The sequence below is a fragment of the Schistocerca cancellata genome, chromosome 1 (assembly GCF_023864275.1).
Source record: "Schistocerca cancellata isolate TAMUIC-IGC-003103 chromosome 1, iqSchCanc2.1, whole genome shotgun sequence".
Classification (NCBI taxonomy): Eukaryota; Metazoa; Arthropoda; class Insecta; order Orthoptera; family Acrididae; genus Schistocerca; species Schistocerca cancellata.
This window is the reverse complement of record NC_064626.1, coordinates 778,378,432-778,400,553: the sequence shown is the minus strand read 5'-3', so window position 1 is coordinate 778,400,553 and position 22,122 is coordinate 778,378,432. Positions and strand designations below refer to the sequence as shown.

General features: G+C 42.6%; 1 protein-coding gene across 1 annotated transcript in view; it reads left to right on the top strand.

Annotated features, from left to right (window-relative positions):
• Window positions 1-18,053, top strand: part of LOC126187399 (uncharacterized) — a 587,650-nt gene extending 569,597 nt beyond the window's left edge. The window contains exon 5 of the mRNA XM_049928462.1: window positions 17,916-18,053. Coding sequence (XP_049784419.1) covers window positions 17,916-18,013 — 98 coding nt within the window. The 3' untranslated portion in view covers window positions 18,014-18,053. The remainder of the gene's footprint in view (window positions 1-17,915) is intronic.
• The last annotated feature ends 4,069 nt before the right edge of the window (window positions 18,054-22,122 follow it).

Sequence of the window (22,122 nt, the reverse complement as noted above, 5' to 3'; positions counted from 1 at the left end):
TGTTTTCCACTGTAAATCGAGTTTTTACACCGTTATTCCCAGGACAGATGATGCGCCTCCTTTTCGCAGCTGGAACTTCTTGTTTTGTTGGTTTGTCATCGACGGCAGCTTTTGATCCACTCATTTTTCCTCTCCTTTGGCGAATTTCTCTGGGTAAGCGACCCATTATTGTTGTCTTATTTAGCAGGTCTTGTACCAAGCCGAATTCAATTTCCCAAAGAAAATCCTTCCTTGCAATTTTCTTTGCAGGGTTATTGCTTTTAAAAACTGCAAGGCTATTGATTCAAGCTAGGTCAGTTATGCGAAAGAATGTCGTCAGAGGCCATCTACTGCACTTCCTTGCAGTTGAGTATGGGGCACGCAACTTACCCACTACGTCAGCACCCCTTTTGTATCTTTTTATTGTATAATATGGTTATTTGTGTCTTGTTTTCACCAAAGGTAGGGTCCATTGACGTATCTTCAAGGTGCACAGAACAAATTAATAGTACATTTGTATTCCCACAGGTGAGTGAAGTGAAAGCCAAACATTGTGGATTTCACATCCCTCTTCTTAGCCACAAATTGGGAAGGAACCTCCGGCTTGTTCTTCTTCAGCGTCAGGTTTTCCCCTAACAATCTTTGGGCAAGAACTCTGTCCGAACAGGCGTCGGAAGGCCCAACGGTACCGACCGGCTGCCGTGTCATCTTCAGCCCACAGGCGTCACTGGATGAGGATATGGAGGGGAATGTGGTCAGCACACCGCTCTCCCGGCCGTATGTCAGTTTACGAGACCAGAGCCGCTACTTCTCAAGCAAGTAGCTCCTCAATTTGCCTCACAAGGGCTGAGTGCACCCCGCTTGCCAACAGCGCTCGGCCGACTGGATGATCACCCATATAAGTGCTAGCCCAGCCTGACAGCGCTTAACTTCGGTGATTTGACGGGAACAGGTGTTACCACTGCGGCAAGCCCGTTACGGACAAGAGGAATACTAGAAAACCAGTTATCTCCAGCTATAATCCTACTTCTGCCACTCAGTGGTTCTACCAGTCTCATAAACACATCAGCTGCAGAGGGGGCAATTTGTATGGGCCATCATGTTGATGTACCAAGTAAATCTCCATGGAAATAGTGTACCAAGTTTTCGCATCTCTTAGAGAGAACACTTTGAGGCCATATATGGACGGTTTTCATGACAAATACTGTGGAAAGCTACAGCGACCTCTGAATGGAACAAATTGCTCATTAACTGTCAAATATTCAGAATGTAAGTTTTTGGATTTGATATTGTGTATGAAATGTTCAAATATAAACCGAACCGGTTGCAGTTTGTCTTGTTGTTTACGTTGTGGAGGAGTGATTATGTCATCGAACTGCACGGAACCCAGAAGAAACTGGAAACAGTTCCAAGCGATTGTTGTTGAAAAAACTTGAAATCCCATTCTCTCTGTATTCCACAAGTCGGGCAAGTTTCGATGACCTGAGCGAATGGATCCTGCTAAAATCAGAAGTCCACTGAAGCCTTTTACTTCAGCATCATGAGTCAAATAGGCAGGGGTGTCATTATATTTCTTTTCCTTGTCTTTATCAATTTTTATGTTTGTACTGACTATAATAGCACTAATAAGTGTGGTAACCCAGAGAAACGGACTTTAGGAGATTTGTAAGTCTTTGCCGATCCCTTTACTCCAGGAAGATGAGTTATGACATTTCCCCTTCTATCTTTGACACTCTCATTGGCAGGAACCTTCCCCCATTTTGTACTCTTCTCTTTATCTATGAAAAAATTAGACAGGTCTGAATCTGCACCATCTGAATCACCAGACTGCAAGTGGTATTATGCTCAGGCTCGATAGAGAATTCTGACACGGAATCAGAAGACACTCCTTCTAGAGAGGCATCTTCATCAGAAACCACCTCAGTGGAAGCGTCTTCCTCCATCATCTGTTACAAAAATAAAATCATTTAATGAGAGTTCCAAATTCAAAAGCTTCAAACTGACAGGAAAGCATTAGTATACGAATCTATACCTACTTGTCCAGCGCTGTCTTGTAACAGAAGTGTTAACCTGGACGTCTAGGTACTGCTCAACCACTAAATACTTGTCAAACCCTAGCAACAAGGAGCAAGACAAGAAAATGAGCAACACAAGAATGAAAAACTGATGACCGGAAGTAAACAGATGTGATAGAGGATTACTAGATGGCAGACAGTGTTGTTGGCAACTTTGTTCATATAAATTTAGCGAAACTAAATGTGCTGGGGCTCTGTCGGGCCGCATATTAACAATTAAAGGTTAAAAAAATTGTGTGTCTGTTTGAACACGCTAATCTCCAAAACTGCTCGACGAATTGTCGTGGGGTTTTTGCATGTAGTTTGGGGCAACAGTAGGCTTTGTTTCATCAAAATAGTGTCAAGCAAAAAGTATATCCTAATTTAACGTCTTTGAGGTCTGCTGAGCTTAGTATTTCCATTGTTTATCTCAGTGACATGTTCATCACGGTGTAGTACAGCAAAGAACAAGTAGATGGTGCAGTTAGTTTTTTTTACCTCAGTGACAAGGATTTTCAGAAGTTTATGTCAGTGATAGAATTACGCGCAGCAGTGTTATCTTTACGAATACAAACTAACATAGAATTTACTTGGCTAGGACAGAAGGATATGCTGATTTCGCTTTGTGTATTAGACACTTAAGGAAATTTCTTTTTTTTTTTTTTTTAATATCTTTTGTGTACATTGGACTTCTTAGCGACGAAAAGCAAATTCGCTGAGTTTCCTTTGGGATTTGGGTGCCTACTTATTACATTGTGATTTCGTTTTGTTTACGTATAAAAATGCCTAGAAAATGTTGGAATCTCTCTCTGTATACTAGAATGGCTAAAAGGCTGAGTTCTGTGCGGTCTCAGGAATCCAGTGAAGGCTGTGAGGCTCTTGCTGCGGCTCGAGAGCATCAGCTTTTAACTCACTATTTGGAAACTACATCGAAACCGTGGCGCGATGTAACTCTGGTTGAGAGTGTCATGCATTATCTTGTTCCTCAGTAAATACTATAAATAAATCCTCCAGCCATAGATACCTAGAAAAGGATTAAAATAGCCTCGACCGTAATAAAATATTTATTTGCAATGCTTACCAGTTTCGGTCACAATATGACCATCCTCAGACCATTTATACCATCGTGGTAGCGGTGGCGGTGAACTGAGCAGTGTCAACCGCATTCACCGCCACCGTCTACCATAATAAATGGTCTGAAGATGGTCATATTCTGACCGAAATTTGTAACCATTGCAGATAAATATATGATTGCTTTCAAGACTGCGTCATACTGCTTAAGGAATTGATGTCCGAGCACCGATCTCCAAATCTCACAAATACAATGAAAATTGAAGAGGGGCGAGCAGTCTGTAAGGTCCTATTATTAGATAAGTATCGATACATGTCAAACTAAAATAGGATCAGAAATTTTAGAAACAAGAAGGTTAGTGACTTGGCAGAACGAGACATTAGAGCGGATCCATGTAGCCGCAGTGCCCTTTAAGACCTTCGGCGAATAATCAGCTGTGCCTAAGAATCCGTTTTGATAAATTATTTAATTTCTTTTAAGATTTTCACATTTTTATTAACTTATAGAAAATTATATCCAGTAACTTAACCCACTAATAAATATTATTTGTAAATGCTGTAGTGGTAATTATAGGTACAATGTTTTTAAAAACCTCAGACTATCATATTAACAAACGAGTTCCATCGATTCGGGACTTCTTGTTTTAATTTTAATACAAAAGTATAACAAAGTGATAAATTACCTGTCGTGGACGCTGAACAGTGTACGTGAAGAACTAGGGAGTCTAGATTTCGAGAACGGTTTGAAACTGAACAACAACAGGCGAACACACTGAATGATAACAGAGGAACGACTGTCCATCCGGAAGAGCACGAGACCGGCCGATTTGAAAGGGACTGATTGAAAGGGAATGGTGAACGACCGCTCCTTAGATGTTGTTCCTCGGCCCTTCCATTCAGTTTAGTGAACAGTTTATTGGGAGAGTTTTAGGAAAGTGTGGTTCATCTGTAAGTGAGCACGCATATAGGACACTAATGCGATCTATTCTCAAGTATTGGTCGAGTGTTTGGGATCCGCATCAATCAAATTACAGGAAGATATCGAAGCAATTCAGAGGGTGGCTGTCAGATTGCCGGCCGTGGTGGCCAAGCGGTTAAAGGCGCTACAATCTGGAACCGCGCGGCCGCTACGGTCGCAGGTTCGAATCCTCCCTCGGGCATGGATGTGTGTGATGCCCTTAGGTTAGTTAGGTTTAAGTAGTTCTAAGTTCTAGGGGACTGATGACCTTAGAAGTTAAGTCCCATAGTGCTCAGAGCCATTTGGACCATTTGGACGTCAGATTTGTTACCAGTAGATTCGAACAACACTCAAATGTTACAGAGTTGCTTCGGGATCTCAAATATTAAATCCTGGAGAGAAGGCAGCGTTTTTTTCGAGGAACACTTGCGAAATTTAGAGAACAGGCATATGAAACTGACTGCAGAACGATCCTAATGCCGCTAATATAAATTTCGCTTAAAGACTACGAATATAAGATACGAGAAATTAGGGCTCATACGGAGGCATACAGACAGCCGTTTTTCCGTCTACGAGTGGAACAGGAAAGTAAACGCGACTTGTAGTGGTACAGGGTACCCTGCGCCAGGCACAGTAAGATGGCTTGCGGAGTATGAATATAGATGTAGATGCATTTGCTTGTGCATGTGCATGTACATGGACATCAAATGGTTCAAATGGCTCTGAGCACTATGGGACTTAACGGCTGAGGTCATAAGTCCCCTAGAACTTAGAACTACTTAAACCTAACTAACCTAAGGACACCACACACAACCAAGCTCGAGGTAGGATTCGAACCTGCGACCGTAGCGGTCGCGCGGTTCCAGACTGTAACATGGACATCGACGTCCCCACAGGCCCTAATCCATAAATCTTTGGTGACGGATTCCGCCTTGAAAACTGATCACTTTCTCGCCCTGTTCAAAACTGCACAGGTGTGCAGCACAGGTGCAGCTCGTGCGCTCACTTTACACTTATCGCTAATGGATGGGATAACTGACAAGGATACCAAACATTAAGAACACGGATGCCACCTTTTTCGGGCTCAGAAGCCCTACAACTCGGGCAGGGGCTCCCTCTTAAAGGGCGTTTGCCATCCCGCAAAGCTATGTTAGTGTTCTTGGTGTGATGTAAATAGTCACACCAAACCGGTAAAAACATAACACTTACACGATCACTTTGTCGTCATCTGCTGTCTGCACGACTGTAAACAATCCTTTTTGTCAAGAACGGGTAGACGTATAAAGTTGAAATTTATGCTACATATTAACGTCTACGGTCCTTTGGCGGTGTAAGAAATTAAAACTTCTAAGTCAAAACAAGGAAAAGATGCGGCGATTTATGTCACGTATTTTGATACTAGCAAACTGTTGAATACTTTCCGTTGACATAGAATCATGAAATTTGGCAGGAAGCAAAGTTTCAGAGTTCAAGTAATAGAAAAAATCAGGAAATTGTTAATTTGTAATTATCTAACATATAAAATATTTCTTGTATCATTTGTTATCCGACTTCAGACTAAAAATTAAAACATTCTCGAAAGTTTGGCTTTTTTTTCGTAACGGTGTTCTGATCCGTTTTGTGTACCAAGGAGGAACAGCTCCGTCGTTTGTTAATTTAATTGGTATAAATATCTCAACTGTTGTCGATACTATTTCTTTGAATGCAAGCCACATCTGGTCTACACTTACATCACAAATTTGGAAGGAGTGGAGATTGTCTCTCAGTAAGGCGTCATGTCAATTTTTATCTCCTTTTTTTCAATAAACATATTTTTTGTTTATTTTTGGAGGATGTGGGGGTTACGATATGGAATCTCGCTACAACCCTGTGTTCACTAATCCCTGTATCCGTTTTTATGGTTTGTTATTAGCTCTGGATTATTTGTTGCTAAGAGGTCAAGTGTGTTTTGACAACCGTTTGCAATTCGCGTGGGCTCATGAACTAACTACTCGAAATAGTTTTCAGAGAATGCGTCCAGCACAATTTCGAATGATGTTTTATGCATTTCTCTGGATTTAAACATGTGTTTTCTCCAATATATCGATGGTAAATTGAAGTCACAACCAACTATAGCTGTATGAGTCGGGTACGTCTTTGAGATTAAACTCAAGTTTTCTTTGAACCTTTCAGCAATTGTTGGGAGGTCGGTAAGAGAATCCAAGTATTATTTTATTCTGGTTGTCAAGAATGACATCTGCCTATACTAACTCACAGGAACGATCTGCTGCAATTTCGCGACAAGATAAACTACTTCTAACAGCAACAAACACGCCACCGCCAACCGTGTTTAGTTTATCCTTTCGGAACACCGTAACATTCTTCGCAAAAATTTCTGCTGAACTTTTCTCCGGCTATAGCCAGCTTTCAGTGCCTATTAGAATTTGAGCGTCAGTACTTTCTATTAGCGCTTGGAGCTCTGGTACGTTCCCAATATAGCTACGACAATTTATAACTGTTATACCGATGGTTCCTGTATCTACCTTCTTTCTGTGTTCGGCCTGTATCTTTGAGACTGAAGTCCTTTTTGAAAACGCACACTCCACGTCACGCAGCCCCTGCTATCCGTGTAGCCACCTCCTGCATGTGGTGGACTCCTGACCTATTCAGCGGAAACCGAAACCGAACCATCCTATGGCGCAAGTCGAGGAATCTGCAGCCTGCACAGTCGCAGAACCGTCTGATCCTCTGATTCATACCCTCAACTCGGCTCTGGACCAGATGACCGCAACCAGTCGTGTCGACTATGCTGCATATGCTGCAAATGGTGATCTCTGCTTTCATCTCGCAAGCAAGACTGGCAGCCTTTATCATGTCTGTTAGTCGCTCGAAACCAGAGAGAATCTCTTCCGATCCAAAGCGACACACGTCTTTGGTGCCGACGTGAGCCACCACCTACAGTTCGCTGCACCCAGTGCTCTTCATGGCATCCGGAAGGACCCGTTCCACGTTTGGAATGACTCCACCCAGTATGCACACGAAGTGCACATTGGCTTTCTTCCCGTCCTTGGTAGCCATGTCCCTAAGGCGCCCCATAACGCGCCTAACAATGGAGCACCCAACTACCGATAATCGCACCCTCGGTGATTGCCAGATCTTGCAGACGGAGAGGTTTCCTCTGAAACAGGGCAGGTGACTGCATCTGGTTGAGTGACAGTGTCAGCCACAGACAGTAACTGGAACCTGTTCGTTAAACTAATCGGCGAGGCCTTACGAGCGGCCCCCTGGGAAGTCTTTCGCCGCCTGCCACGGCCCGAGACGACCTCCCACTTGACCACAGGAAAGGGGTGAACCTCGCTGCGAGCAGGAACTGGGCTGGCCACCGGTGAGGACCGACCGGAAGACTCAGACGTGCTGGACGTCCGTTGGATCCCCACGGCCGGCCCACAACAATGATGCCCATCCACTGCAGCTTCAAACTGTGTAACGGGAGCCATCAGAGCCCGGAGCTGAGAGTGAAGTGTCACCAACTCGGCTTGCATCTGCACACGACAATCACAGTCCCTACCCATACTAAAGACCGTGAAAAACGACACTACTCAGACAAACGGACTAACGACATGTACTGCGTAACTCAACTGTAGACCCTGAGAAAATATAAGAACTGAGTCTAATAAATTAGATTAATAAACAGAGATTCAAAAACCGAACTACCGAAGCACTCAGGTGAGAGGAAATAATTCGCTCCTGATTTGGAACTTGTAATATGTCAAAAAATCGATTTACTCTCCGACGCAAACGAAAACGCAAGAACTCAGTCGAATAGATATTAAATTAACACGCAGAAACTCAAGAAACTAAACTATCAAAACTCACAGATGAAATTATACGATTCACTCCTGCTTAGGAACTTGTAAACTGTCACAAAATCGGTTACTTCCGTGTTGTTTCTTCTGTCTCGGCCGGTTGCTGCTGCCTGACTGGCTGACTAAGGCCAACAAGCTGTAGATCCACCTGGGTGAGCAGTTCCTTTTCTCTATTATGGTTGCGAGGCAACCGCTATTCGGGACCCCTCTTGTCTTATATGTACGATGGATAATTCAGTTCTGAGGCTGTGGGTTTATTTCGAAGCGTTTGTTGATCAGGCCTTGGAAGACTGACGTTGGCTTTAGTTTCAAATTAATTACAGTGACTGTCTTCACCGTTTTAGTTTTCGGAAATTACATGTATGGCGTAGCTTGTCCAAATGGGTTGCAGAACGCTCGTCTTAATGTTCTTAGACAGAGTTTCCAGGCAAAGAAAATTTATTGAGACAGGTAAACGTAAGAGGTGTTATCTTTTAACGGAGTGATGAACATAGTTTATTGAGTTATTTTAAGTGAGTTAGAGCAATGAGTTATAATTTTTTCTGAGAATAACGTTACTTTTTCTGTCATGTAACTGTTATATTTACACCAACAGTGTACAAATCATTTTAAATCAAATTTCAATCGATTTCATTTAGGAATTTAGAAACGCTCTAAATTTTAGAGTTATATGTAACATGCTGTACGTAATTGGCTGTGTTCAGATGTATGTTTTGGTAGCGGAATGTTCATTTAAATGAAGTGTTCAAACGAGTGGCCATTTTCCGGCATTCACAAGTCAATGCGCCTTCTAAACGACCTGGTTCGTTGGGGTCACGGAGCCACAAGCTTCCTCCATGCGCCCTTTGCAGTCATGTTTTGTTAGATAGTAGAATATATCCTTTCACTGCCGTATACAACGCAGATCGAAATGTACTAAAATATTGTTCTCTCTGCCAGCGATGTTAGTGTAGTCTAAATATGGCATACATATCCAACGAGTTCGTTGACATATTGCTCGTGCTCAGCGGATGCCCGATGTCACAACCCCGTTTTAACTCCAGTAGATTTCTTTTTGTGGTAATATCTAACGAATTGTGTTTATGCCAACAAACCCACAGTTTCCGTTGACTTCAAACATGGTATTGAGGAAGACTGTCGCATCATGACACCAGCAACTCAACATTTCGTCCGGTGGTTATTTAGAAGATGCACTGCTTTCCGCATCAGGAAATGGGCGCACGTTTGAACACCTCACGTAAAGAGACATTTCGCCACCAGAACATGAATTTGAACACAGGGAATTATGTACAGCATGATGCATCTATCCCTGAATTATCGAACGTTTTTAGTCCCCTAATTAAAACTGATAGAAATTTCATTTAAATTGATTTGTAAGCTGTTGTCTTAAATACATCAGATACACGATAGAAAAAATATTGCTCTATTTAAAAACCGTAACTCGTTGCTGCAACTTCCTGGAAAACAACGACATGACCTATGTTCGTAACTCAGCTGGAAGAGTGACATTTCATACATTTGCGTATCTGAGTAACGTATCTAAGTAAACTAACTTCAGTTGGCTTCAAACATCGTATAGATGAATATTCGAATATTCTTTCGTATATTATTTTGCAATTTACGGGGAAAGAACTCGTTGTCTTATACGCCCTGTATGTTTTGTTCTCTCCCTCCCAAACAGATGTTACTGCGAAGCTATTCTTACCGGGAACAGCGACGGTAGGCCTTTCTGAGTAACTTGTCTCAAGCTGGCCATTTCATCTGAAACAGGAAACAATTTACCTACAGTTCAAAGAATAAGGTAGGAGAAACAAACGTTGGTTACCAGGATATTTTTATAGCACTACTTCGCAGAGGTTGTACGGGGGGAGGGGGGGAGGGGTTCTCTGAGGCGAGGGTATCGTCGATCAGACAAAAATAAGTGGTATGTTTTCCGTCGCATTTCGTGATAACTCGAGGAAGTGTAGAATTTCTGTGATATTTTGAGCTTACATAAAAACTGTGAAGGACGAATTCGAATTAAGGTGGCCACTGTATTAACGAGTGTAGCTGTAAAGTAAGTAGCCTAAGTAGCCGAGCGACGAAAGAAACATTCTTCATGTAATAAGTATAACACCTTCATCAGTATTTATAGGTCTTATCTTTTTTGTAATTGATTTCGGTTTTACGTTTCACTCCCCTCTATCATGCCAGGTGATCATGTGGATGCTAGGTAGTGATAATTGTATATCTCGTAGAGGGTACAAAAATCGGTGTTGAATGTTAATCAACTAGACTAAGAGTCTAGGTGACGTGCTACCGCCGTTCACAACAGTAAGCAGAAAAGAAGGTTCAACCCAACGGACATCGTCTTTGTAAGCCTCTATAAGATGTGTAATGATGATTAGCTGGTATCCACATGATCACTTGGTACGACAGAGAGGTCTGAGGATAGTGTAATTTAAGACCAAAATTGGTTATAAGTAAAATGAGACCTGCAAACAACGCCGAAGGTGTCATCCCTACTACATAAAGATAGAATAATAGCTGTCGGTCCGTGATATATCGGAAGACTGATGTGCGGAGGAAAGTGATAGTAGTGGACGTTTAAGAGCCGGCGGCGTCTGGTGCGAGGCGCGGCGGGCAGCGCTGCGGCGGGGAGCTGGCTGCGGCGTGCGCCGCGTACCGGGCGTCCTTGGAGTTCGTCCCCAATAACATCCAGAATGTCCGGCACGGCAGCCGCTGGCCGCGGCCGCACGTACGCGCCGCGCCGCGGGCCGGCTGGCTGTTCGTTTTTATTACACCTGACGCACTCAATTCCCGGCCGCCGCCTCCGGTCGATAGTCGCCCGCAGCCTTCCGCTGCTGCGCGCCGCAACGAGCGACGTCTTCACCTTCGCCGGAGAAAGCGAGACGCAGGCGGCGCTCGGCAGTAGCTGCCCACGTGGCCAGTGTGGGCGGCCGGGCTCGAGGCTCCTCTGTGCAGCCTTGTTGACAGATGGTGGATACAGTAGCAAGGGCCTAGCTTCCTAATATTCTGTAGACCCTGTCTCTCAGTCCATCAACTATGATAACACGGTTCAAAAACGGTAAAGAAAGTTTTTGGACAAAATATTGGGTCATGCCTACAAATAGACGCTTCCCGTTTCCTGCTTTTGTATATTCTGTGACTCTGTACCATATATTGCAGAGTAAAAACTACGGCCAAATGATCGTTCTGGATGATTAACCAAAAGTACCTTCCACCTACATAACGTAAAAGCATTCTGGTTGTAGAGATGGATCGTCACTAGGTGGGTAAAACTGACGTATCGGCCGCAGTAGTAGGTATCTTTCGACGGGCCTATTAATAAATAAACTGGCATACATTTTTATATGATTTTCATTCTCTACGCCAGAAGTAGGGTAAACTGTAAGAGCTGTTAAGTCAGGGCGCTTTCATCCAAATACCAAGCGGATTGGTACTGTGGCGGACGGAGTCCCATATTTCGAAGAGGATTTCCAGTTCCAGCATTTGCCTCACGACCAACGGAGACATGAAAACGTGCTTAGAATCGGGAGTTGAAAGGGGTGGGGCGAGTTGGGGGGGGGGGGGGGGTGGAATTTAACGGTGGGACAGTAATGAAACTCTTTTTAGTTTATTTCTGGAGCAATTTGTGCCAGATGAAAAAAATATCATATCCTAATACACTGAGGTGTCAAAGGTCATGGTATACTTCTAATATCGTGTCGAACTTCCTTTTGCCCTGCGAAGTGCAGCAAGTCGATGTGACATGGGCTCAACGAGTTGTCGGATGTCACCTGCAGAGATATTGACCAATATATAGTCGTCCATAATTGCGAAAGTGTTGCCGTGTAGAGGTTTGTACGCGAACCGATCTCTCGATAATGTCTTATAAATGTCCGATGGGATTCATGTCTGGCGATCTGCCACAATGTTCTTAAAACCATCCCAAAACAATTGTGGCCCGGTGACATGGCTCGTTGGCTTCCACAAAAAGTCCATCGTTGTATGAGAACATGATGCCCATGGATGGTTGCAAGTGGTCTCCTAATAGTCGAACAAAACCAGCAGTCAGTGATCGGTTCAGCTGGATCACAGCACCCAGTCCATTCCATGTAAACACCGCCCACACCATTATGGGGCCTCCATCAGCTTGCACAGTGACTTGTTGACAACTTGCGTCCATGGCTTCGTGGGGTCTACGTACACTGGAACCCTATCAGCAGCTCTTACCAACTGAACTCAGGACTCATCTGACTAGACCACAGTTTTCCAGTCGTTTAGTGTCCTAGCGCTGTGATCACGAGCGCAGGCCAGACGCTGCAGATGTGCTGTTAGCAAAGGCACTGGAGTCGGCCATATGCTGCCATAGCCTTTAACGCCGAATTTCGCCGAACGGCCCACTCTACCAAGAGAATGATAAGTACAAAGCAGCAATTGTCGATGTTCGCATCGCCTGCGATCGGTAGCGATAAATATGCACTCCACATGCCAAGCAAGCCATCGACTTTACTCCGTACAGACATAAACAAAAATACTTGCACTGATACATATACACTGAGGTGACAAGAAGTCATGGGCTAGAGATGCGCACATATACAGATGGAGGCAGTATAGCGTACACAAGGTATAAAAGATACCAAATTTGAGGTATTATCTATCACCATGGACAACGCAGTGGCCGACGGCCTTCACTCAACGACCGAGAGCAGCGACGTTTGCGTAGAGTTGTCAGTGCTAACAGACAAGCAACACTGCGTGAAATAACCGCAGAAATCAATGTGGGGTGTACGAGGATCGTATCCGTTAGGACAGTGCGGCGTTAATGGGCTATGACACCAGACTGGACGGGGGGGCCTTTGGGAGCAGCACGACATCGTCTGCAGCACCTCTCCTGGGCTTGTTACCGTATCGTTTGGACCCTAGACGACTGGAAAACGGTGACCTGTTCAGATGAGTCCCGATTTCATTTCGTAAGAGCTGGTTGTAGGGTTCGATTGTGGCGCAGATCCAATAAAGCCATGGACCCAAGTTGTCAACAAGGCCCTGTACAAGCTGGTGGTCGCCCCGTATAGATGTGGTCTGTGTTTAGTTGTAATGGGCCGGTTTCTTTGGTCTAACTGAAACGATGATTGACCGGAAGTGGTTATATTCGGCTGCTTGGAGGCTATTTGCAACCATTCATGGACTTCATGTTCCCAAACAATGATGGAATTTTTATGGATGACAATGCACCTTGTTATCTGTGGACAGTTGTTGGCGATTGGTTTGGAGAACATTCCGGACATTTCGAGCGAATGATTTGGTCATCTTGATAGCCAGACATGATTCCTATTGAAAATTTATGGAACATAATCGAGAGGTGAATTCGTGCAAAAAATCCTGCACTGGCAACCTTGGCAATTATGCACGGATATAGAGATAGCATGAATCAACATTTCTGCAGAATACTTCCAGCGACTTGTTGAGTCCATGCCACGTCGAGCTGCTGCACAATGGTGGGCAAAAGTAGGTGGGACATGATATTAGGAGATATCCCATGGTTTTTGACACCTCCGTGTATATCATGTACCTTTGACGATTCTGCGTTTGCGAGGGTCCTCTTATATTGCCTCATGACACCACTAATGGGCAAATAATAACGTTAAAATTAAAAAAAAAATGTTCACATGAGTTTTTCCTGTGGCTGAAGGAGTGGTTATCGTCGCATTCAGTATGAACGGTTATGGACAATCATTGGCGAAACAGATGTAGTTTATCGTGCCCGCATGTTTCTCATACGAGTCGTCGGATGCGCAGCGGCAGTTTCTCACCGGTAACGCTCTGTTTCGCTCAGATGGTTGGCACACACTGGATGTGCAACTATATAGCTACCTTCTCCATTCAAATTGTTCGCAAACTTCAATACTTGAATATCCCCTCTGATCGTGCACTTCACCATGCTTGGCTGCTTGGCCAGTACGCGTATCTTGTCGAATTGTATCTACGCCGCAGTCGCTCTGGTGTTTGTCCGCCACCGATTTATTGTCGTAAACAAATTTGGAAATCAAGAAGAGCTAAATTTGGAATAGTCTAATCTTTCTGGCACCACTTTCTGCAAAATAGTTTGCGAAACACGATGGAAACGATCTGACAGGAAATACGTGCTGTGTTCTTGCTGTCCAAATATTTCTTGGGATATTCGCTTTCTGACATCGGTCAGCGTTAAGAAATGCGGTAGTTCATTCTCTATTTAAAACGGACCGCACTTTTGTCTCTCATAGGCCTGGGGCAACAGTTGTTTCATGCACTTTCTATTTCACTCTCAAATATCATATTGTGCGCTCCGCGATGTTTTCAATCGTGGTTGTATTTCTGGGATTTTTCGACCTATACTTCATAACTCTTGAAAATGATGGAATAGACTGCTTCAAACGTTCAGGGATCATGGATGATTTTCGGTTGGCAACAAACCATCCAAAATAGACATGATACACGCAATGTTATAGAGTATCCATTTGAACTAAACATAGTAACATTATACGAAACAATCCAAACAAAAATACTCCTTGATCTAAAAGCAAGCGTGACACGGTTAATACGCAGTCAGTACAAAAGCACGGGAAACAACATACCGTTCACACCAACATTACCTCTTTGCCAGATCGAAAAGTATCCACATTGCCCTCGTACAGAACTGGGAGCTTCATACTTTCCAGTAAACAGTCTGTTCACAGCTGCATTTTTGAGATAATTCAGGAAGATTCGTTTTCTATCGGTGAGATTTGTTTGATCAATACGTGTGTCACTACATTTATAATCAGACACTAGTCTTAGTCATGCGGCAATTTTTCATTTTACAGAATATAAGCTGTATCGCGACGCTACATAAATGCGTAATAAATAAACTTTATCGCATTACCAAACGGTAACTTGCTCTATACTTTCTGAAATTTTACAGAGATTTTACAGCCGTTAATTTTCGCCAATACAAATAATTAGTTTTCGTCTAGATGTTATCTGCTAATTATACTTTTTTACTTTGTAGTTTTCATGAGTTCTAATATTGAGGATTTGACACTTCGTTTAACAACGTCGTCGCTGATAACGTAGAGCAGACTGTAACGGAAGCTTTACTCGTCTTGGCGGTAATGCAGGGCAAAATTATGTCGCACTCACATTTGCTCGGGAGTCAACACAGTCAAGCAAGCTGGTGACAGCGAAAGGTAGGACTTAGAAATTTATGTTAGTAATTTATTTCGATGCGTAATTCACTATAATTTAAAAATCTTATGACTGTATAAACGTTATGTAATAAGCTCTACATACAGTGCACACGCCACAAACTACCATCCGGTATGAAACTTGAACTTCTCCTGGCTTATCGAGTGTTCAAATAACTAAAGTGAATGCAGCCGGATAATGCAGTACCGATTGGTGTGTACTCTAGGAACCACTATCATTTAACCTCCTTTCCTCTTCATTTCTGGAATTGTATCTGTGAAGGACGACTGACAGTAAGTCTCCGCATGAGCTGTCATTTCTCTGTATTTTCGCCATGATCATCTCGTGAGGTGTACGTGGGAGGAAGTAAAATGTTGCCTGACCCCTCTGGAAACGTGCTGTCTTGGAATTTTACTAATTAAACTCTCCGTGACACACATTTACGCCCTAGAACCAACGGCCACTTGAATTGATCAGTATCTCAGTACTAGACGAACGAGTCACGAAGCGCGCCACTCTTCTTCGGATCTCCTTCATCTCCTTTTAGTTCTACTTGATAATGGTCTGTGACGAGCGGTACTCAGGAATCTACCCAGCTAGTGTGTGGTAAACAACTTCTTTCGCCGCGCGGGATTAGACGAGCGGTCTAGGGCGCTGCAGTCACGGACTGTGTGGCTGGTCCTGGCGGAGGTTCGAGTCCTCCCTTGGGCATGAGTGTGTGTGTTTGTCCTTAGGATAATTTATGTTAAGTAGTATGTAAGCTTAGGGACTGATGACCTTAGCAGTTAAGTCTCATAATGGTCCAGTGAAACTGTCAGAAAAAAAGCCTGTACCTTGCAAAAGGTGGGGTAGAAGATTTTATTTTTTTTAACTCGTTCATATTGTTGGAAAGGTTAGAAAACCAAGTTTTGCCGACAAAATTTCTCTTGAGAAAACTTTCTGCAGTCAAAAAACTTCGAAAATTTCGGACTTTTTTCAGTTTTTTCAAAATATCTCAGTTTCATTTGCTCTTATCGCTTTGACGTCTATTTTCTTTTTTAAAGAGCACAAAATTCTCTACAAATTTGATTCTTACCATTTTTTTCTACTCCCAGTATCTAAGGCGCTACAGCGCGTCAAAAAATAGCAATTTTTCATATTTCGAGCAAAGAATAGTTAGTGACAATTTCCACGATGTAAAGTTCCGTAGAAAAGATAAAGTTGTGACTCTCCTTTCTGCGTTCAATTCTGTAAAAGGTGGGACCACTAAAATTACTCCTGTTGATCCTTAACTCTTTTCCAAAGGATTTGTTTAATGAAGCAAAGTGAAGAAGAGTTAAAAGCCTTTCTGAAATATGAACTTGCTCCTTACCCAATGTCCCTATTCTCAGAAAAAGGCATGCGAAGAGGAACAAAATCTTCATTCTACAATGCCTTCGTTCCAGTGGAAGATGTGGACCGAGTAAATTTTTTGTCATTGATGGAGTTTACCTTATCCACAAAATGACTTGGACTCGAAATGTTTGCTTCAAGTCAATAGCCCAAAGCTATGTTTCTTACCTGCAACGTCATTTTGGATCTCAATTTGCTTTTGTATTTGATGGGTATCCATGTGAGGGAGACAAATGTAACACAAAGAGTGCTGAGAGGATTCGTAGGTCCAAACAACATTCTTCGGTTGACGTTGTGGTTGAATCAGAGATGGTGAACGAAGTCCCTCAGGACAAGTTCTTGTACAACGAACGAAACAAGATGCGTTTGATCACTCTTCTTAAAATGGAATTTCTGGAGTGTAGCATTGAAGTGCACCAGGCACAAGAAGATGCTGACGTTATAATTGTAACATCTGCCATTTCAAGAACCAAAGATTTTGGAAGTGTTGTCATTGTAGGAGAAGATGTTTGACCTGCTTGTGCTCATGACCGGTTTGGGGCAAGGCATTGAAAACTTATTTTTCTTAAAGCCAGGAAGAGGAAATGCAGAAGACAAGTGGTTTTCCACTGCATCTTACAAGTTTGACAGTGAATACATTCTGTTCACTCACGCCTTTAGCGGACGTGATACAACATCTGCTTTTTTTGGTCAAGGAAAAATTAAGTGCTGCAATATTGCTGCGAAATTGAACACCTAACCTCAGCGCTTTGCACGTTCAATAAACCACATGCTACCCGTGAAGAAACAATAACTGCAGGAGAACAGGTTAGTATCGCATTGTGTAGTGGAGGTATCAGCAGTTCCCACACCCTAGACCAAGATCCAGCACCTGAAGCACTTCTTCACATTGTTTCATGCTCATGCAAGCTGAACTGTGGCGGAGCGTGCTCCTGCAGAAAAGTGGGTTTGAAATGTTGTTGAATTTGCAAGAAATGTATTGGGGTCAACTGTGAAAACGTGCCAAAATTTTTATGTGAAGACAGTGAAGAAGATGTTATGGAGGATGTGGTGTCACCGCCAGACACCACACTTGCTAGGTGGTAGCCTTTAAATCGTCCGCGGTCCGTTAGTATATGTCGGACCCGCGTGTCGCCACTATCAGTGATTGCAGACCGAGCGCCGCCACACGGCAGGTCTAGAGAGACTTCCTAGCACTCGCCCCAGTTGTACAGCCGACTTTGCTAGCGATGGTTCACAGCCTACTTACGTTCTCATTTGCCGAGACGATAGTTTAGCATAGCCTTCAGCTACGTCATTTGCTACGACCTAGCAAGGCGCCATTATCAGTTATTATTGATATTGTGAATCATGTACCGTCAAGACCGACGTTCACCACTTATGGATTAAAGTTAAGTATTCCACCAGCTACGTCCGTTTTTTCTAAATTCTAATTTCCTTGACCTGTTCCAGACCTCACGCCAGCCTGCGTGAGCGAAAACGCGTGCCTTTCGGCTTCCTCTAGTAACACGGTGTTGGCTCTCCTGCCAACCCACAACAGAGGATGTTGAGGAAACCGCTGACGAAACCAACGAACTTGCTGAGGCTGACTCGCTGTTTAAAGACGAGGTCAATCTGGGATCAACTCTATGTACAGACCCTGAATTCGTAACTCAAGGTATTTCTGGTGACACTGAGGAACCTGGCCCATCAAAACGTTGGAAGTGATGCTCAAATCTGTCCCAAGTGCGCTTAAGTGTAATATTACAAGTATTACACACCCAGAACTGTCAATATTTTTTAGTAACTGAGAATGCATTTTAATTGTAATAAAGCTACTTATTTTTAATGTCAACTGTGTGGCTTTTATACACAAGAATAATTACCTACCGAATTAGGTTGCCTATTGCAGCTAATAATAGTTCAGTTTCCTGAGACAATTTATTTTGTATGCGTGTGTATGTGTATGTGTATGTGTGTGTGTGTGTGTGTGTGTGTGTGTGTGTGTGTGTGTGTGTTTATGTCGCTTTATGATGTATTTTTATATTTATAGGTTTACAAATACCAGGGCTGAGGTGGCCCATAGTGAACTTCAGTTAGTGATGTAAGAATCACAATAGTTCGGTGCCCAGCAATCCTCATGTTGCATACAGAGAAATTGAATACCTGAAAGTGAGGTGGTAAATTCCAACTTATAACATGATGTATAATGTATTTATACTATACATAAAGAAACTGAAAAAATAGTGTTCAAGAATTAGGTATCTTGCCACTATGCTCAAAATTTGAAAAATTGGTATTTTTTGAGGCGCTGTAGCGCCTTAGATATTGGGAGTAGAAAAAAATGGTAAGAATCAAATTTGTAGAGAATTTTGTGCTCTTTAAAAAAGAAACTAGACGTCAAAGCGATAGGAGCAAATGAAACTGAGATATTTTGAAAAAACTGAAAAAGTCCGAAATTTTCGAAGTTTTTTGACTGCAGAAAGTTTTCCCAAGCGAAATTTTGTTGGCAAAACTCGGTTTTCTAATCTTCCCAACCATATGAACGAGTTGAAAAAATAAACTCTTCTACCCAACCTTTTGCAAGGTATATCTATTATTTGACTGGACTATAAGATTTCACACGCAACTTGTTTTGTAGATGAATTACATTTTCAAGTAGTATTCTTCCAACAACTCTCGGCCTGGCATCTGCTTTCGTTGCAAATTTATGTGGTCGTTTCACCTTATCGCTTCGAATGGATATTCCTAGATATCTTAGGATGAGCTTTACGTTACATTTATTTACCTTTTGGGTCAACTACCAGTCGCTGCACCAAGCGCCGATTGTCTGCAGATCCACCAACATTTCGCTACAGTTTTTTTTGACGTTTCGACTTTTCTACAAAGAGCAACATCGTCCACATACTGCCTCACCAAGCGTTCTTCGTCATCCCCCAGGTCTTTTGTGTATGTAGTGAACAGTAGGGGTTATTTCCGAAGTTAGTTTTACATTTGATTGCAGGTTATATCTAATAAGAAGTTCTGGATCCACTCACAGTTCCAGAAACTCGTTTTTATGATCACCAAGCTAAAGTGCGGAAACGTGTCACGAACACGGCGTCAATCTAGGCGAAATTATCTACAGCTCTCTAGATGCTGTGGACGAACAGAATGAGTTGTTTCACTGTATTCGGAATCTATTAGCTTCTTCTATAAGAAATTTTCGTTGTCCAAAAGTACCACATTACATAAGCGTAATACAGCCAGAAATACATACTGCTAACAGCGTCTGCATAATATATATTCGTGCAACTTTCTGACCCAATTTAACATTATCAATAGGCTACTGCTAAAGACAGAGGGACAATTCACCGAAAAAAGTGTTCCGCTTATAGAGAGAAACTATGTAAGCAAAAAATGGTTGTGTGAGCAAATAATTTTAGCAACAAAAAATGACGGTATTTCAGCGAAGGAATCAGCGACTACAGAATATTGTAACTTCGAAAGAAGAAATACCTGAATCAGTTGATACAATGATGGATCAAGACGAAAACTTGAAAGTTCCAAACGGAATTCCTAAATTCGCTGAATGTTCCCTGCATGCCTTCGCAAAAAAAGCTTCTGAACAACGTCATAAAAGCAGAAACATTAACGGGAGAATAAAGAGGCAAGTCAATATTCATACTACGAATTCCACTCATTTCAGCTAACTTGCCGTTCAAGTTTTAAGAGGATCCAATTTCCTGGAAGATTAGCGTACAGTATGACTCAATAAAGCACAAGAGCAAAAATTCAACTGCTGCGAGGTGAATTTAAAAGAATCGTGTTCTCGTAGGTATTGTGTTCGCATATTGGGCAACCACAAAACTATTCGTCTTTGCTCCCGAAACCCAAACACCGAGTATAATTTATAAGAACATACTTGCAGTAAGTTATATGCCTTACGGTTGTGATGACTAATTGCACGTTTTCCTATTTCAGTAAGAAAACGAAAAAAATCAAGCGAAGTGGGTCTTTTTCTACTAGTAGCAATAATAATAATAATAATAATAGTTATTATTATTAACTGAATGTCGATTGCAGAATAATGAACATTAACAGCAGAGAAGGCGCTTTAAACGTTTCGTAATAAAGTTTCAAAATATGAAACAGTAAAATTTTTTTCTAGGATTTGCTTGCGTTCCTTTTCATAAATATGTTGCAGTCTAATAGACAAGATGGCTTTTCGTCTTTGTAATTAGCATGTTCCGAAGCAACGTTGCCTCTGTGACTGGACAGCAGGGATTCTCGGGATCGCGAGCCCGGGAAGAAGTCCTGCCGTTTCTGGGTCAGCGGGAGCAGGCCGAGTGAAAGTCCAGCCGGGTCCTAAAAGGGAACAAAACGAAGCGCTCCACCCATTCCCTTGGACTCGGCGTCTCGGCGCCGTCTCTCGTTCAGGCGGTACACTGGGAAATGTTTTTTTCAGAGAGGAAAACCACACCAAAGGGAGAAAGGCAAGGTGTTTACTAACGTGACCACGGACATTCACTAAGTACCTAATGAACTGGTGCGTCTACGAGGACTGCACTACATCATGAGATATATTCAGTTCTGTGGCCTGTTTTGCAACAGCGTATGCAGAATTTGCTTGTATGACAAACAATTTCTTATGCCCTATACTAGTCTTCCACAAGATATCCACTCATTTTTCCTGTACTGTCTACCGCGAAGTATGCAACAAGTGCAGCTTTAGAAGATTGCGGGCAACATAACACACAGGAGTTTCTGCCGACGAACGTTCAGCTTTAAAGTTATCTCTTTGTTTCTTTCATCTGTAATATGCGCGCAAGTATTCTTAGACGGTTTTATTTACTAGGGATAACAGTTTTTTTTCGACGAGATTCATTACATTCTGTTACTCTTATCAGGAACTAACTCTGTAATATTAGTTTAACTATCTACATCCATACTGCGCAAGCCACCTTACTGTGTATATCATTTCTATTACGAGAATCCGTTACGATTTTTAGTAAGTTTTACCGAATTCGCTTTTTTTGACTGAGAAGTGTCTTTTAGTCCTGCTTGGTGTAGTTTGAGAAAGAAAGTAATTAGGTTTGTCTTTCTTAAAGGGCTCCGGAACTGCTGATCTGTAGCGTACCGGCAGGTCTTTTTTCCAGTCCCTCCTAAAGTGCCTGCGATTTTCAGTATGTACGATAGGTATTTTCATTACAACGACATCACGGGCAGAAATAAAAAGAACTGTTGATATAACGAAGTTTATGCGCAGTGTTGTGGGAAATGCTCTCAACATAATCACCATGGCATTTGCGCCTTTTCTAGCGCCGAACTAACATTTTAGTATCGTCAGAAAAGGAGACTGTAGCATGCGTGTTGAACCAGTTGAACCATGAGGTAAGGGCACATGAAGTGTAGATTAGCGAACCGAGAAAGTAGTCTTCCCCCCCCCCCCCCCCCACACACACACACACAAATACATTTCTGTAACCTCTCTGACAACCAAGTGGTCGTTTTAATGGAACAGAGAACAACAATCAGTAGTACTACATACTCTTCAAGGCGGAGATTGAGACCCGCCATTCCAAACGATCGGAAAGGTGATGTTCGACTACACGACAATACCCAGCTTGTATTGGCACAACAACAGAAGTGCTTCTTGAAAGCCTCATTTGGATGTAGTCTATCCTTCCCCTTAGAGTCC